The sequence below is a fragment of the Pseudopodoces humilis genome, chromosome 15 (genome assembly GCF_049639895.1).
Source record: "Pseudopodoces humilis isolate 2021_Gansu_Grassland_sample_001 chromosome 15, ASM4963989v1, whole genome shotgun sequence".
NCBI classification, from domain to species: domain Eukaryota; kingdom Metazoa; phylum Chordata; class Aves; order Passeriformes; family Paridae; genus Pseudopodoces; species Pseudopodoces humilis.
This window is the reverse complement of record NC_142214.1, coordinates 11,725,303-11,741,928: the sequence shown is the minus strand read 5'-3', so window position 1 is coordinate 11,741,928 and position 16,626 is coordinate 11,725,303. Positions and strand designations below refer to the sequence as shown.

The 16,626-nt window shown below is 40.8% G+C and overlaps 2 protein-coding genes across 4 annotated transcripts; one reads left to right on the top strand and one right to left on the bottom strand.

Moving 5' to 3' along the window:
- Positions 1-266: 266 nt before the first annotated feature.
- On the bottom strand, positions 267-12,454 carry ATG4A (autophagy related 4A cysteine peptidase). Of its 3 annotated transcripts, none has more exons than XM_005530019.3 (13): positions 12,349-12,454; positions 10,696-10,806; positions 9,502-9,573; positions 9,057-9,155; positions 6,971-7,072; positions 6,483-6,555; positions 5,506-5,585; positions 4,350-4,537; positions 4,169-4,247; positions 3,109-3,254; positions 2,458-2,514; positions 1,493-1,604; positions 267-1,168 (listed from the first exon to the last, which is right to left on the bottom strand). In XM_005530019.3, the coding sequence occupies exons 1-13, from the start codon at positions 12,356-12,358 to the stop codon at positions 1,104-1,106; spliced, it is 1,194 nt and encodes a 397-aa protein (XP_005530076.2). In that variant the 5' UTR covers positions 12,359-12,454; the 3' UTR covers positions 267-1,103. The 3 variants fall into 3 exon arrangements, with proteins under 3 accessions (XP_005530076.2, XP_087919005.1, XP_014114250.2); XM_088062879.1 differs by lacking the exon at positions 12,349-12,454 and adding an exon at positions 11,786-11,806; XM_014258775.2 differs by lacking the exon at positions 10,696-10,806 and having other exon boundaries at positions 12,349-12,407.
- Positions 12,455-12,588: 134 nt separating this feature from the next.
- PSMD10 (proteasome 26S subunit, non-ATPase 10) lies at positions 12,589-16,624 on the top strand. Its single transcript, XM_005530018.3, has 5 exons — positions 12,589-12,744; positions 12,956-13,054; positions 14,053-14,199; positions 14,307-14,473; positions 15,488-16,624. Exons 1-5 carry the CDS (start codon positions 12,631-12,633, stop codon positions 15,639-15,641), a joined length of 681 nt encoding a protein of 226 aa, XP_005530075.1. The 5' UTR covers positions 12,589-12,630; the 3' UTR covers positions 15,642-16,624.
- Positions 16,625-16,626: the final 2 nt, after the last annotated feature.

Genomic DNA, 16,626 nt, shown 5'->3' with positions numbered 1-16,626 from the left:
AGGAATTAGAAGATTTTTGCCTTTATTCTGAGCTGATTTTCTTATAGCTGCTACAGAGATACTCTTCCTAAGAAACAAAACTGCACTGGCTCTTCTGGATAAACCTGGAGAATTAAGGCACTTTTACCAAAACAGGTTTCAAAAGGCAACAAGTCAAAATCCAAAATTAAGTAATTTGCATATGCCTATATATTAAGTTTTAAAATAACCTGGATTATATTTTGTTCACACAAACAAAGTAACAAAATATAGCAGCATACAACCTATGAAAAGCTTAAGAAATTTATTAGATGCACAGATAAAGTGCAGTGACAGAGATACTTATGTAAATCTTTTTTAAAATAAATAAGGTACAATTGACTCACCTTAGCTCCAAAATAAAAGTCAGCCTAAGTTAAAACGATTGAACTTTAAGGTCAAGGTGAAATATATCATAACTACAACAGTGGTTGTGATCTGTATCAACTATTTGAGGATCCGGCTCCTCTTGAGGTCTCCCAGAAACAGGAAAGGAAGGCTATTGCAAACGGATACGTTAGTCATAGTTCCTTTCACAGAAACATTTTTGTCATAAAGTGTGGTTGCTCAAATACATGTTAAAATATTTAACAAGGAAACAATTTTCTCCTGATCAAGTTGATCTTTTAAATAAGACAATGTATTTTTTCTATGATGCAGCCCACCAATAGGAACAGAAGTAAACATTCTCCTTAACTGAAGACTGTTTTGCTTTAAGAACTAAACTACTGCATTATATGAGAGCAAGAAATACCCATTTCTGTGTTACCCCTTTCCCCAAATATACAGCCCGATGACAGACTTACTTGTGCCTTAATCTCAGAGGTCCATTTGTCTTCAAGAAAGACACACATTAAAAAGAGGTTCCCTTTCAGGGTCTTATAATAAAATCTTTCACTGCCTTTCCATCTGGGGAAGCTCTTTGACAGAAGGTACTGTCCCTGTTGGAGTTTTGGATGATACCAGGTGTTTGTGCTCTGTTATCCATGATTTCAGGCACTTTTGGGCTAACGGCTGTGTAATTTAAGCCAATGAAGTAATATTAGCAATATGTTCAATACTCAGAAGGGTCACCACAGTTTCCTTCATACACTCAGGATTTCAAATTCTTCTTCCAATTCAAATAGCTTGTCAGTAGATTCAATCAGTTCTGAAAAATAAATCAAACCATTTAGAATGTAAAGACATGCCTGATTTTGTTTACTAAAAAAACCCCTCAACACCCCCCTCCCACCTACCTCCCTTCTGAAATGCTGCCTTTGAAAGATTTTTTAAGATTTAAAAATATACTGTGCTAGCACTTGTAAATTTGACATGGCTTGTTTGGATAACTGATACTCTGTAAGAGTAAGCTTCTTAATCATGCAATGATTGCTTGATCCTCAGAAAAGCCCTGTTATTCCACCTGTGATGGTTCTCCTGTTGGCTGAGGAGCCCACTCTGCTGCCCAGCAACACTTTCAGTGGTACCACACCTGCTCCTGTGGTTGTCACTTCTGGCTTGGTAGGAGGTATGAAAGGAGGCCAGTGTGGTGGGTGCTTCTGGACCAGCTCAAACATCTGTAGGCTCTGTTGGTTTAGAATCTCCTGAGGACAGAATACAAATCAAAAAACTGCCTGCTTAATTAAAAACATTTTTAATACTGTATATCTATCAAAGAACAAAGGCTGTAAATTCCCATTATTTCAGGTGCCATTCACCTGCCACATGAATCACTGCTTCACACATCTCTAGTATTGTCCTACTTGAAAACACACCTGGAAGATGGATCACTTAAACTCTCCTAGAAGTTATCAGTGCATTATAATGAGCTTTGATATCCATCCATCTATAATTTTGTTTACATGGAGTAAACAGATACCAAGAGCATACTTCTGCCTTTTAAAAGTAAATTACTTGCTTGAACCTCTCTGTGTTCAAGTTTTCTATTAATCAATGGGAACAAAAGACAGATCTATCTACTCAAAAAAATCCAACAGATTTTGGAAGATAGAAGAACAAGTTATTATTGAAGCAAAATTTCACCGCTATCAGATGAGCTACATCATATCTTCTACTTCAGTTATTTGCAAACTGCTTTCTGTAGCCTTTTTCTAAATAAATGCTTTTGGTTGGTGGTACTTCATATTCACATTCCTGTTGCTTTATATTCCAACTGCTTGCTGTGTTTCTCAGTAAACAACTTAGGTATGAGCCACTAACACAATACTGCTAACAGAAGACAAACTCAGAAAGGTGATGTATGTACTTGTTCTCCTAGTCCCAGGGCTCAGGGTTGCAAAATGCTGAACAGGCTTGATCAGCAGTGTCAGCTCTCCCTGATGATTAGTGCCACCTTCACTGGGGATCATTTAATTTGCAGGCAGAGAATTTCCATTAACCGAAAAAAGAACAGTATCCATGATTTCATACAAAGCAAAAGAAAGATAGTAGTATTACCTTTTGTACAAGACTACACCAGTTATCAAAATCACATTCTTCTTTGCAAAAGAAGCCCTAAGGAAAGAATACACATAGTAATATTAAATACAATATGTCAATAAGCAAAGATGCTTAAAGATGCAAAGATGGTATCTATGTATGGGTTATATCTCAAGTGACAATATCCCATAACCCAACCAAAGACACTGGCATGAGATCAGACTGAATTTCTTCAACTACTACAGTATTCTTGTGACCTATATGGGATGACTCCTACAATTCCACTTGAAGATTTGTAGATTAAATAAAACAAGCTCAGGTAAGTATCTTCTCGAGAGCAACCAAAGCACAGATGATAGTGATGGAATAAAATAAGGAAACCTGATTAATTTCCTTGCTTTGACTTACAAACTACTTGGAAAATGTTGATGTTGCTCAGGAAAGAAACTTAATTGGCTCCTCAGGATACAAACAGTTGATACCCTGCTAGAAATAAAATTAATGGATCCTATGCAGTTAATACGTAAACAACTATGTGTTGAATTTCAGATTGCAGAAAAGTGCCCTGTGATCATCACTGTAATCAAGGAAACATGTTGCTGCCCTTAAAAATACACAGAAGTATTGCTTTGAATTAAGTACACCCATTTATTATTTTCTAACACCTACTAAAGCTACTGAAGGGTCCAAATTCATGATCTTCATTCTGTGTGGGGCTTGCTGGCAGTGGAAGCTCTCATCATCAACTGTCCCATTTTCTTCTGAATCTACAAAACTCTGAGTGGTGTGAGGATCCAAGTAGATCAGCTCATTGCCTGGGGGTGTAAAATCTATATAGTGATAACAAGTATAAAGCAGTAATAAACACTTATTCCATCCAGACTTGTAAAACATAGATTGGATTATCAGCATAGTCTGTATCTCAACTCTAGCTAGGGAGTCTTTAAGAGAACTGGAAAGCCCAGCACAACAGTATCCCACAGGGCATTTAGTATAATTTTCCACTGTTATCTTTTAGGGTAGATTTTTGGATGTTTTCTCTACCTTTGTCACATACTTTCCATTATCTACATGAAGTCCAGTAGAGTTTTTAAATATCTCAACTGTAGTAATCCCTAATATTCCTCAGATCAAAGGTACAGGATGACCACAAATGCAATCTGTAATCCTATTAGGCATTCACCCAGAAACTGAGTAAGTCTGACTAAAACAGCTCATGTTCTGCAAAAGAACAAAATATCCAAGAAGTTACAGATCAGACAAGGGTGAAATATGAAAGGATGAATCTAGGATTAACTATTGCATTAATTAGTAAAGGAAGACATAGAAAAAGGTGAAAGACATGCTGCTTTGAGAAAAAAAAATTAAAATTATGAAATAATTTAAGAAAGCCAGGAAGCAAAAGAATAAAACAAGATACTCTTCACTACAAAGTATTAATGATTAGAAAATTTCAGTATTTAAGCAACAGTGACATTTGGCACTTGTTGAATGCTATAAACTTTTCCTAGTGTCTTGCTCTTGCTTATATCATTCCATATTTTTATGTCAAGCTTTGCTGCTCCTTTTCTGTTCCTATAAGGATAGTCTCATACTGTTCCAGAAGTGTGTGAGGTAAGTTTATTCTTCTCCATTCTCATGCTTAAAATACTTACTACTGCCCCTTCCAAAGAAAATCCTTTGTTTTTCAATCATATGGATATTTGGAGTAAGTTTCTTTCTTCCTTACCTAAAAATCCTATAAAATAATAGGCATTATTGGGTTTCCCTCCTAATGCTCCCAAAGACTGTGGCATCTTAAAGCATTCCTAGGAGTCCAAAGAGAGAAAAATTAAATTGATTTGTTTATTGATATAACAGATACCTGAATTTTTTCACATACACAAACAAGTCTCTGAAGAATCCCTTACTTTAAATGCATCAATATACACTGGATTGATGTGATTAATCCCTAGCCGGAGAGGGATAATGAGCAAGAGGGGCTTCCAGCCTGGGCACAATCCTGCTATGTTCCTGTTTTGGCCAAGAGCACTTCTGTGCATATGTGCACTGCTGTGGGCAACGCTGCTGCTCTGGGCAGGGGACCGGCACATCTTCTCTGGAGGAATGAAAAGAGAGATCAGTGAATGCATAGAGGAATACAGAGCAGATCTTCCTCTCAATTATGAATTAAATTACTTTTCCAGACAGCTTTATAGAGCTCCTGTGCTAAGACAAAAGTAGCAGGGCATGGAAATCCTGACTACTTAGTAGAAGTAATTCTGGCAGCCAGAGTATGTGATGGCACATTAGTGAGACATGAGAAAAATGACGGGACGAATGTTTAAGACTGAAGTTAAATTTACTACTCTCTTAATGGTGTCAAGCTTTGCCTGGGAGACAATATAGCAGAGAGGAGGCATTAGAAATTCTTCAGGGAACTCTTCACTTCCAGTAATGTGGACATAAAATAAGCAGAAGTAGGGACTGAAGTAGAACCAGTCTGTGGCTAAATACCATTTGTAAACTCACCCTTCTTACAACTGAAAATAGGCCACATGTTTCTGAAGGATCTGCCCCTCATTTCCCTTTTGCCTGACAAAAGTAAATTTCTGGCAAACTCTATTACAAGCAATTCTCTGTACTTTTACATACTGCAACTTCATTCCATTGCTGGAGTGCGAGTTAAGGTAGCACAGACCAAACTCCACCTTCTCATCCACATGTTAAGTTGGTCACTAAAAATGCCTCACTGCTCTGTGCAAGCTTTACTTTTGGAAACCCCAAACCTGAGTATCCATTTCCTTTATTCCTTTTCTTACCCTGGGAACAGGGATGGTCCCAAGATTTTGCTCACACTTGGATACATTCAGGAGAGTGAAGTCAAATCAAAAACTGTCACCAAGGAAATAATCACAGAATCATCAAATCATTTAGGCCAGAAAAGACCTTTAATGACATCAAATCTACCACTACCCTAACACTCCCAGAAGTAGCTTGTCTAAACAATCAAATCTGCCACGAGCATTAGCTACTCTTTAATATCTGCTGAGACAACAGTCCTGCAAAAATTCCTGTTTCACTTACTGATGTCTTCAATGACCACTGTATTGTCCATAGATACATAAACTGCTAATGAATTCCATTCATCAAATAAAGCAAGCTTCCTAAAAGACATAAAGGCAATAATTAATAAAAGCTTACTAGGACGATGAGGGTAGCTTTTAACACACAACAGTTAAATGGTTATTGAATGAAAAAGTCATTTATTTGGAAAAAAATCTGTTGGTTTTTTTTTTTTTTTAAGTCTCCATGTAGTAAAAAGATAACTTTTAGTGTTTAACACTATTTAGAAAAAAATAATGAGTGGTTCCAGGAAAAACACGCACTATACCATGTGCAAACTATTTTGTCCTTTTGACAAATGCAGGAATAGTAACAGTTCAACCACATAATGGTTTATTACTTTTTATTGCAATTAACAGATTCCGCTGTGTGATTCTGCCTATGGTGCCTGATATCATGTAGAGAATAAAAAAATTCCTATGCCAGCTTTTGATATTACTTTGTGCTTAAGAAGTTCCACTAAACTCAGTGGAACTATTTCAGGCTGTTAAAAGCCAGAGCAGCTCAAGATTTTGGCACACAAAAGTTAGGATGGTGGCATAATGTTCACTTTGTGTGACATCCAGAACTCTGGGGAAGGGAGCTCTTAGGCTGCACAGGCAGTGTTGGTTGTCTAAAATGAGCCTGAAAAACTGGTATATGACTCGCGAAGAATTTGTAAGGGAAAGGAGCTGGAGGCCAGGACATCCTTTAACTCCTCTCTCTCTCCAGAATGTGTCTGTCCCAGGGCTGCAGAAAATGGCACCCAGGACCTGCAGTCCAGCCTCCACCTGAAATTTGGCACATTTGCCTATCCCTCAGCAAAGTCAGCTCTAGTGTGGCTTCCACACTAGGAGGAGCTTCCAGGTTTTCTCCAGCAGCCTCAGGCAGCACTGCGCAATCTCTGAGCCCAGCAGCCCTGGGAGCACAGTATTGAGGGAGCCACTGCCATGACTTACTTCAGTACTTGAGCAACTGTATTTGGTCCAAACCATTCTCCAATGGACTTCCCCTCTCCAACACCCATCTGTGCTGTTTTTATAAGGGAAAACACACACAGGAAAAGACCACAGAGAGGCTGGTCACAGTCTATGTCAAATAGCATGGCCTACTAATATCTTGACAAACATTCTAGAGCACATAATTACTTTATTTAGCAAATTACAGCAGTTTACTGTCTATTTTAATACTATCAACTCTGCTACCCAAAACTTGTACACTTTCTCAAGAGCCAGATTCTAGAGTACAGATTTATTAAGTCTTAGTGAATAATATTTCTGAATTATTATACTTTGCACCCACTTGCATACATTTTCATTTATATATAAATATATACATTGTCCTCATAATCACCTTCTAAAAATTTGGAATTAACTTATTTCAAATGAGAAAGTTTCAACACCATAGGAATTTGAGTAGAAAAAAGGAAGTTGATGTGTGTTCTTACCCATCTGGTGGATGGAATAGCAGCAATCCTTTCTATCCAGAAAGCACTGTAAAATTCTATTATATTCTTCTGGTTGTTTTTTGTGTTTTTCCCATTGCCAATCTTTCAGGAAAAAAGTTATACAAATTAAAAAATAATGTTTTCATTGTACTGATCAAATTTCTAGATGGCAGAAAGCCATACAATGAGATCTTAAGAGACAATCCATCTCTAATATTTACATGTTATTTAGAGATCCTAGAAGTCACACCTTGTCATTTATTATCAAGCTTTATCATCACATGCTATCGTGTGAAAATTGAGAAACTAAAAGAACAATGCCAACTTCAAGTATATCCTGAGTGATCATTGCTGCAAATTGATAGCTATTGCTCTGTGTAAGCTTCCAAGACCATTTAAAACTATCTGTTCTGTTCGGACTTTTTTAGATTTGCAAGCATTTGTAGGATAATAAGACTCATAAAGCAAAGTCCAAACACAATGCTGGCCCCCTCCCACAGCAAAATCCAAATCATGGCTTTGCCATGTGAGCTTCTGCTTCTAACATAAGGTAGTTACATCACATTTACTAACAGAGAAGCACATATACAGGGCTGATGCTATTTAGATCCACACTGCAAGCTCAAGGTCTAGTTTTTCTCAGGTAATACATTTGCTTGCCTACTTTTTCAGTTAAATCTTTGCACTACTGCTCTGTGGATTCAGCTATTCAAGTGATAAATCCACAAATCATGCTGCCATGGAAACCGTTACAAAAGACCATAAGGATCACAGACACAACCACAGCAAGGTAATTGACAGAAGAGTAACACACAGACCCTGGGATATAATCCTGTTAGTACAGGATTAAGAGCAGGCACTACTGGGGTCTGCTGTGTGGTTTGGATTCAGGCTGATGATGGGTGAGTGGTCTGTGAAGTACTTTGTGTGGTGTCTATCACTCCTCACACCATCACCTTGGGCTTGCATTTTGGTGGCTATGTAACACAAAGAGGGGAAGAACTCAGACCCATGGTGTCAAGTTTTCCCTTGGCTTCAACTTGGGTATTCTTCAAAAAGATTTATAAAATAACAACAGTGGGATTCCCTATTTGTTCTGCCTCTGTTTTTGTTTCACTGCTTAAGGCTGACATGATTTTGCCCCATCAGACAAGAACAGTTGACTAGTAACTTTATCAGAGCATCACAGAAAGTTTCATTAATAAATTTAAGTTTTATGCTTTTATAGAAAACAATGTGAGAAATGAACTTGTAAAAATTCGTAGAAATCTAAATAAATGTATATAACAATAATGATATAAAATATAAAGTACAGTATGACACACAAGCCCTTCCCAGATCTAGCTACGAATTCCCACTCAAAGGATAACGATCTTAGCCGGCGCCCATCAACAAAAAGAATAGACAGGACGCGGCCCATCAAGCTGACAGAAAAAAAAACTCCTCAAACTGACAAGGACAGGCTCGGTGACCATCAACAGGGAAGAATAGACAGGACACGAAACATCAAGCTAAAACGGAGAGGCTCCGACGAGATATTCATCACCGGACCTGAACACCTCGCCTTGCGGGCTACCGTTGGGGGAAGCCATCAAGTAAACAAAAGGAAAAATCCAGCCGAAATATCCATCGGCTCCAACCCGGATCCAGCCATCCCATCCGGATGGCCTGAACCACAAGAGCCACTCAGAATTTCTTTACATATGAGGAGACTCGGTCCGGACGTCCATTCGACTCTATTCTCCAACGCCAGGAAATCAATTCATACGACAATCAAGGACTGTTGATGAATGGTGCCTGCCTGGAATTTGGCCTCAAGGCTAAAAATCCCTATAAAAACCCCGGACAGTTTACCCTCCTTCGTGGATTTGGGAACACCTATACCTTTGGGTATAGACCCCTGTCCACCCAGCGCTGCGCTGTTTGTTTTATTGTGGTTTTTCCTCATTGTTTATTTTTTTATAGAAATTGTTTTATAATAAATTGTTTTTATTTAACCCAAATCTGCCTTTGTATTTATAACAACAACAACAAAAATTAAACAGCCTCCAAATAGAACAGAAGTTGCCTCAGCAACAGTACTCACCTCTTCCTAAATGTCTGCAGATCAGCGCCTGGGCCAGCATCATCTGCCCACACCTCAACATGCATCCCCAGCCTGCATCAGATGACGGACCAGTGCCTCCTGCGAACGAAGTTGCTTACAGTCAGCACAGGCTCTACAGGGAGCCCAACTTCTGAAAGAACTTCTCAAACCTCTAATAACTGTTGTACAGTTTAAAGGCACTGAGCCAGCTCCTTTCTCTCCACAGTGCTGGTGTCACTTGACTGCTTGCCCCATAAATATATGAAGACCTGATTATATACAGGAACAAGCAAACACTGATTTTAATAGCTTTAATCTTTAGTTTGCATACACAGTTAAATTATGATCAAAACTTTCTAGAACTGGAAAAATAATTTCTTAGTCCCAAACATCATCACTAATTCTGCTAACCCATAACCAGGCAGCTGGAATGCTGAATACTCACCAATAGGTGAAAACTTTCTTCTATACGTAAACCAGAGACGGCCACTTATATCCAACAATAACTTAGATTTGTCTGGAACAATTTTAAGAGGAAATTAATTATTAAAACAGACTTAAAACTGAAAAATTCAAATTATCCCTGTACAGTCAATATATAGAGTCCATGGAAGGCTCATTTTAGCTTTTATATACAAGACTCTTAAAACATTTTTAGCAGTTCAAACACAGAGAGCTCTTGCAGACTGCTCATTAGTTAACTTATGAAGGATGAAATAATTATTACCCAATGAAATTTTATAAGGTGTTTGGAATGACGATATCCAGCCTGAATAAAACAACTCTGGAGAACTACGTCTTCAGGAAAGAACTGGTAAAGCAGGTTAAGAAGTTCTACATGCAGATCAACATGGAATTATACATTACCTCCAAACCCAAAAGAAAGTAATTATAAGGAAAGGTTAATAATGTTTAACTGGATTAAACCTCTGTAGTTTTTCTTGTTTGTTTAAACACATGCACTTTCAGAATTCTCCAAAGGCTCTGAAGAATGCTTAAGAATCTTGCTGCATTTTCCCTAAGCTGTGGCTCAGACTGGTTGGCTTTTCCAAAGGATTCTCCAGCTGATCAAGGCTGCATGCAACACCCTTGGCTGTCCTGAACACCGTGCCTGCATTGGTGGCCACTGCCTTTGATATGTAACACAGGAGGATGCTGCTGTATTCTCTCCTGGGAGAAAAACTCATTTCTGAAATCTTATTTTTATATAAACACATTATTCTGACTTTTAGGTCATGACTAACTTATTATTGTTATTTGAAATATCATTTTAGTTGCAAGTAACAGGCTGCAGACAGCATCTCTCACAGGAAAATGACATTAGTAATGCTAAATATTTTCCAAAAGTTATTTATATATTTATTTCTGAGGCCCTGATGTTGTGAAGTGACCAGGTTCACATCTGACAGCCTTTGCTACAAGTGTGATCATATTGCATGAATTACAGTTGGAAGCACATTGACTTTGGTTCTGATTTCTGTACAAGAGGAATGCCACTGCTTACACCTGGTGTCTCACGGATGAAGAATAAATGTCCCTCATGAGACATTTAGGGAGCATAAGGAAATTAGGAGCTGTTGCTGCATGTAAACCTATGAATATTCTACAGATGTTACAGTTATTTTAATTCTAAAGATACCTGTGTTTAGGTGGTGTTGCCTTCCTAAAATCCACACTGGCTCATCAGTTTCTGGAAATTCTTCTAAGCAATCTGACAAAATAGTGATCTGGTTTTCATACCTAGATAAAACTGAACAGGAATACACAAAATTCAAACTCCATTTTATCCCCTTGTTCTCTTATACAAAACTTGGAGCTCTCAAACTAAACCAGTTGTAGCAAATCTTTGCAGCCTTTGGGGCTTCTGAGCAGTGCTGCCAGCTGCTTTTAATTTTCTCCCTTAAAAGCTCTTCTGACACTGAAATAGCCAATGCCTTGGTTTTTATTTAGATCCTCAGTGAGTGCTGAGAGAACACCAGGAGTAATGCCTTGATTATATCTCACTGAAGCCAGTGACAGAAGTTCAAGATGACTTCAGCGAGGATGAGATTTGATTCAAGATAATAAGGAAAGGAAAAAAAAATTAGGCACCACAGCTTGATCTGAAAAGCAGAAAAAATACAAAACAGAGTGATTACGGCCTCATGCTTAATGGGAAGCATGTGAAAAGTGTTAGCAAGACTGGGCTTTACTTTCCCAACTGGAAAATTGGAGATTTTTAATCTGGAGATTTTAAAAAGTGGAGATTTTTAACACTTCAGAAAAAAAAAGATGTACTGATGTTATTATTCAATATCACATCTATTTAGTGAAAAATAACAAATGATAATTAATACTACCAAAAGAAGACAGTCCAACCATTTTCTAGATCATTAAAATGGTGCTTTCTGAAAGAGTGAAACAACACTTCAAGTGTAAGAATTAATGTAAAATCATTTATTTTAGATAATAATCTTAAGGAATATACTGCTAAAAAATCAGACTTTAAAAATGAAAGCAAACGATTTATTCTACTTTTCAAATAAGTGCACATATATCCGGTATATATATAAAGTAAGACTCCATTTAAAGAAATATACATTCCATCCATTAAAAGGGAGCTGCACCACCCTCTGGCCGGAGCACTGGGGCCAACGCTGCCGAGTCCCAATATTCCTAGTCCCCACAGGAAGTAATTAAACACCACGACTTTGAGCTTTGCTGTCAGCTCAGCTCAGCAAAAATCGCACCGTGCTCTGCATTCTCCGTCAGAAAAATCGTCACTCACTGGACTTCGAGAGCAAATTATCTATTTTTGAGTCCAAAGACTTGAGATAGTCTCGACCCCCGAAATCCAACCGCAGGCACCTGCGCCCCCTTCGCAGACACCTCTCTCGCCCCTGCTGCCGTATCACACTTCGGACCACTTGAGAAGGTACCGCCAGGGTTTCTTTTCCCTTCCCAGGGCATCCTTCCCGGCGCTCCCCTAGAGCGCTCCCTACCGAGCAGCGGCGCCTCCCGGAGCGGGGCTGGCAGACCCAGTTCCGGCCCCCCGGCTCCGGCCGCCCCGCGCGGCAGCCGAACCCCCTCGCGCCCCTGCCTCCACCCAAGCCCCCCCAGCCACGGCCCCAGGAGAGGCCGCGGGACCCCAAGCGCAAGACGACCCCTCACGGCGGATCGCACCGTGCCGCCCCCACCCGCCTCTCAGCCCACGGGCGTCTCCCGCCGCCGGCGGCCCTACTGGATCCCCGGAACCCCTGCCTGGCCTCTCAGCGCCGCTCCGCCAACCGTGCCCGCGCCCCGAGCCCCTCACCGGCCTCCATCCTCCCGATGTCACCATCCTCCTCCCCTTTGCCCCGACACGCAGGCACAACACGGCAGCGCCGCGGGGCGCCTTGGGAGCTGCAGTCCTGCCGCCCGCCGGGAGCTCACCGACCGTGCCCCCGTGGGACTACAAAACCCAGCAGCCCCCGCGGCCCGAGGGGAGAGCGGAGCAAGCGAACAGGCGCAATTGGGTGGACTGGGCCCCTGCGCCCTTCTGATTGGTGGCTCGCGGGCTTGGCCCGCCCCGCGGGCGGGGTGGCACGGGGGCAACATGGAGGGTGCGGTGTCGGATCTGGTCGTGTGTAACCTGGCGTTTGCGGGGCGCCTCGAGGAGCTGCGGACGCTGCTGCTCCGCGACAGGGCCCAGGCCACGCGGGCCGACCAGGTCAGCCGGCTGCGGCCCCGGGCGGCCTGGGGGCGGGTTCTGCTAGCCGCTCCCCGTAGCCGCTCCCCGTAGCCGCTCCCCGTAGCCGCTCCCCGTAGCCGCTCCCCGTAGCCGCTCCCCGTAGCCGCTCCCCGTAGCCGCTCCCCGTAGCCGCTCCCCGTAGCCGCTCCCCGTCCTTGCCCCGCTCACTCGCAGGCCTCTCCTCTCGCAGGATCACCGCACCGCGCTGCACTGGGCCTGCTCGGCGGGACACACGGACGTCTCAGACCTCCTTCTCGGGCTCGGCGTGCCTGTGAACGATAAGGATGATGTGAGTGCCGCGGCCCTGCCCCGGCGCGGTTGAGGGAGCCGTGGGCCACTGTGCGGGGCGGTCCTGGTGCGCAGATGCTTCCGGGCCCGTTGCTGTCATGGTTTCATCCGCAGAGGGGCCCTGACAGCGGCTGGGAGCAGCTCCCGGAGCCCCTTGCGGGGCTCCCTTCCTCCCTCTTCCCCTCCTCCTGCCGGCTGGTGCGCCCAGCGCCGTATCTGTTACTTGGGCAAGTTCAGGCTTTGTGTGTGCGCTAGAAAGGCAGGGTGAAGGATTTCATACTTCTTATGGAAATAGGCGTGAGGACGAGATTTGAGACCTGTTTATTGTCCTGGAACTTTAGGAGAGCTGTTCTTATGAAGGAAGTTGGAAAACTAGAGGTGTTTGGGTGGTTCTTGTGGTTTTCACATTAGCTTTATCTCAGTGTGATCTCTCAAATATGTTGTGCTGAATCATGAGGCACCCTGAAGATTTCTCTTCTTTTGGGGAAGGCATTAATAAGGCAGATGCAGGTTCAGTGATTTCACAGTTGGAAAGGAGATAGCCTGCTCCTGTTCTAGAGGAAGTGTTGAAATATTTGCATCCATTACAAAGCATCTAAATGTCATCCATAAAGAAGGAAATGCCTCATGACTTTAGAAAGTAGGATATAGAAAAAAATACAGAAACTTTTTAACACCCTTTTCTACTACTGCTGTTTCTTCTTAAAAAGGCACAAGTGTGAATTCTGCAGGGATAAAGTGTTCTGTAAAGATACCATGCATAACTGCATGGCAGAAGTGATTTTTCTCATTTAACTGGCAGCTTTTTGCAGGTACTCAATGCAGGCATGTAAGAAGACATGAGCCTTGCATCTAGCAAAAACCAATAATGTTTAGCTTTACACTGGTAAGAATATGTGCAGTGTGAGTAGTTCAGGTTTTTCTGGGTTATGCATTATCATGTTTTTGTGCCTGAAACTCATGGTTTGAATAATGTGGATCTTCTTCTTGCCTCTGTAGGCTGGTTGGACTCCTTTGCACATTGCTGCTTCAGCAGGCCGTGATGAAATTGTGAAAGCCCTTATTGCTAAGGGTGCTCATGTAAATGCTGTCAATCAGAATGGCTGCACACCCCTGCATTATGCAGCCTCCAAAAATAAGCAGGAGGTATGTTTACCTAAGCTACTGGAGCTGGTGGTATTCTTGGAAGAAGGATTTAGGTGTATTAAGTCCACATCCTCCTCCCCCACTCCTTTCTCTTTCAACATACTCAGATTGCAATCATGCTTTTGGAGAATGGAGCAGATCCGGATGCAACAGATCATTTTGAATCCACCCCATTACACAGAGCAGCAGCCAAAGGAAACCTAAAAATGGTACAGATCCTTGTGCAGCACAATGCAACTGTGGATATACGGGACTCAGAAGGGAATACTCCTCTGTAAGTAATTTTTAATTTTTATTTTGCTTAATATAGCATAATCTCTGTGAAATGAAGTTCCATCACTTCAATGTATTTTTTTTTTTTTTTAATTTTTCGTTTCCTCGAAATACTCTCTTGTTTCACATCCCTGTGCAATTAAAAAGTATTTCAGAACGTCATACTTAGTCATACTAGTGGTCTGGACATGCATACAGTAATTAATTTTAAAATTTTAAATTTGTGTTTCAAAATTTAAAAATGTGTTACAAAATACGAAATTTTAATTTGTGTTACTGCATCTACTTAAAGAGTGTAGAGCACTTCTTGTATTAATCTGGAATATGTTGGTTGCTGCTACAGGGTAGAAAGTGAGCTAGTGACATCAGTCAGACGAAACTGGTCTTGTAGGCTTGGTCTACTCTGCCATGCCAAGCAAGAACTCATTTCAGAAACTTTTTTTCACCTCTCATTAGAGATCAATTTGAATCTGTACGGGTCACAGCTACTTTGAAGTTGGTGTCAAAACCACAGTGGAATCCAGATTTTGCTGGGAATAAGATCAAGCAGTATGTTTTAGCTGTACATAAACTCCAGTATGATCCTGGAATGCACACCATTCTTCCTAAGATGCTGTGCCAAATGGAAAAAAGCATTTGCAGTAACTCATTCTTTTTTAGTATTGGATAATTTACTTCTCACCTTCAATTTAACAGAGATTGCCATTTTCCATTCTCACCAAGGATTATGTCCTCTTTAGCTTTGCTGACTGCAGAGCTAAATCCTAACCCAAAGAACTGTCTTAACATTGCAAGGAGATCAGCAGGAAGAGTGTTCTTGAGTTGCATAATGATAGCAGAGGAACTGGACAGCAAGCTTTGGAATCTGTCTAGGTAGTTGGCTGCTTGTGGATTTGTTGTTCTCAGATGTATCTCCCCCCAGTATTCACACTGTGATTTTGACATAATGTAATTATTGCTCATTAAAAGCTTGGACAGTTTAACAGTGGCTGTGGGTTTCTTGTTCTCACTGCAGTCATTTAGCCTGCGATGAAGAGAGAGTGGAGGAGGCAAAGCTGCTGGTGTCTCATGGTGCAAGTATTCACATTGAGAATAAAGAAGAGCTGACCCCACTGAAAGTGGCAAAGGGTGGCCTGGGAGCCATCCTTAAAAGAATGGTGGAAGGCTAGAGGGGGCTTCCCACTTGAGTCTCTCTCCTATTGCACTTCTATTTCAGACTGCAAACTTCATATTTTGATAGTTCAACTAGGATGTCATTTATGGTATCAGCATGGTAATGAAATGTTTTTATTGAAGCTGTCCTTCTAATGCAGTGCCAGAAAACCTCTTTGTACTTCCTGTTAATTAAATAGTTTACTGATTTTAAAGTATTTTTTAATATCTTGCAGTTTTCTTTCTGTTTACTGTGTGATGTGTATAAATGTGGTATTCCTTCTACTTCAGGTGCCAGTTTAGAATTATTTCTTTCAAAAAACAGAACCAAAAATGTTTTAACCATTTAAAGCAAATTATTATTTTCTTCTAGACTCTTTTTTTCCTTCTTAGCCTTTGTGATTTGTGTTTTGTGGGTATTGTCTTTTTTCCGATGATTCTAAGCTACACTGTATTTCTCTTTGTAGAATGCAGTTTGCTTAGTTACTTAGATAATTGTATCCATTTTTACTACTCTTGGTACATTGAGATCTGTGTGTTTAAAGCTTTTCTGTTGTTACTGGTTGTTATCTCTGAGTCTTTAAATACATGTATTTAATGAAGTTGTACTGGGACTGCTTGCAGAATGCAGGCACAGTTTCAGGGTTACCTCTGCAAATACACTGTTTTATAATGAATGGCTCTAGATACTCCTCTGGGATGTACTCCAATATTTTTTCTTCTTGCTCCTTTTGAATGTTCCTTTTTCTGTTCTCTTTGACTCTCATATGCAGCACTGACACTTGCAGTTTACCATCTTATTTTATAACAAAAGTCTGGTTTAGTCTTTATTTACTCATAGCAAATCCTGATACTAAGTTATTACAAGGCAGAGTCTGAAAAGTGACCTCCTGTCTTGATGTTGATAAGATCATTTTTGACAGCAGTGGATAGATTTCCCCAAATCTAAGTATGAACAAAGGATGAAATTCTGTGAAATAAAGAACTTTCCTAAACAACAGT

Coding starts and splice junctions, on each gene's coding strand:
- ATG4A (XM_005530019.3), bottom strand. Junction 9,574..10,695: donor GCAACACCACCTAAACACAG/GTATCTTTAGAA, acceptor AAATTGTTCCAG/ACAAATCTAAGTTATTGTTG. Junction 6,556..6,970: donor CTATTCCATCCACCAGATGG/GTAAGAACACAC, acceptor TTATAAAAACAG/CACAGATGGGTGTTGGAGAG.
- PSMD10 (XM_005530018.3), top strand. CDS start 12,631: ATGGAGGGTGCGGTGTCGGATCTGGTCGTGTGTAACCTGGCGTTTGCG. Junction 13,055..14,052: donor CTGTGAACGATAAGGATGAT/GTGAGTGCCGCG, acceptor TTGCCTCTGTAG/GCTGGTTGGACTCCTTTGCA. Junction 14,474..15,487: donor TCAGAAGGGAATACTCCTCT/GTAAGTAATTTT, acceptor TTCTCACTGCAG/TCATTTAGCCTGCGATGAAG.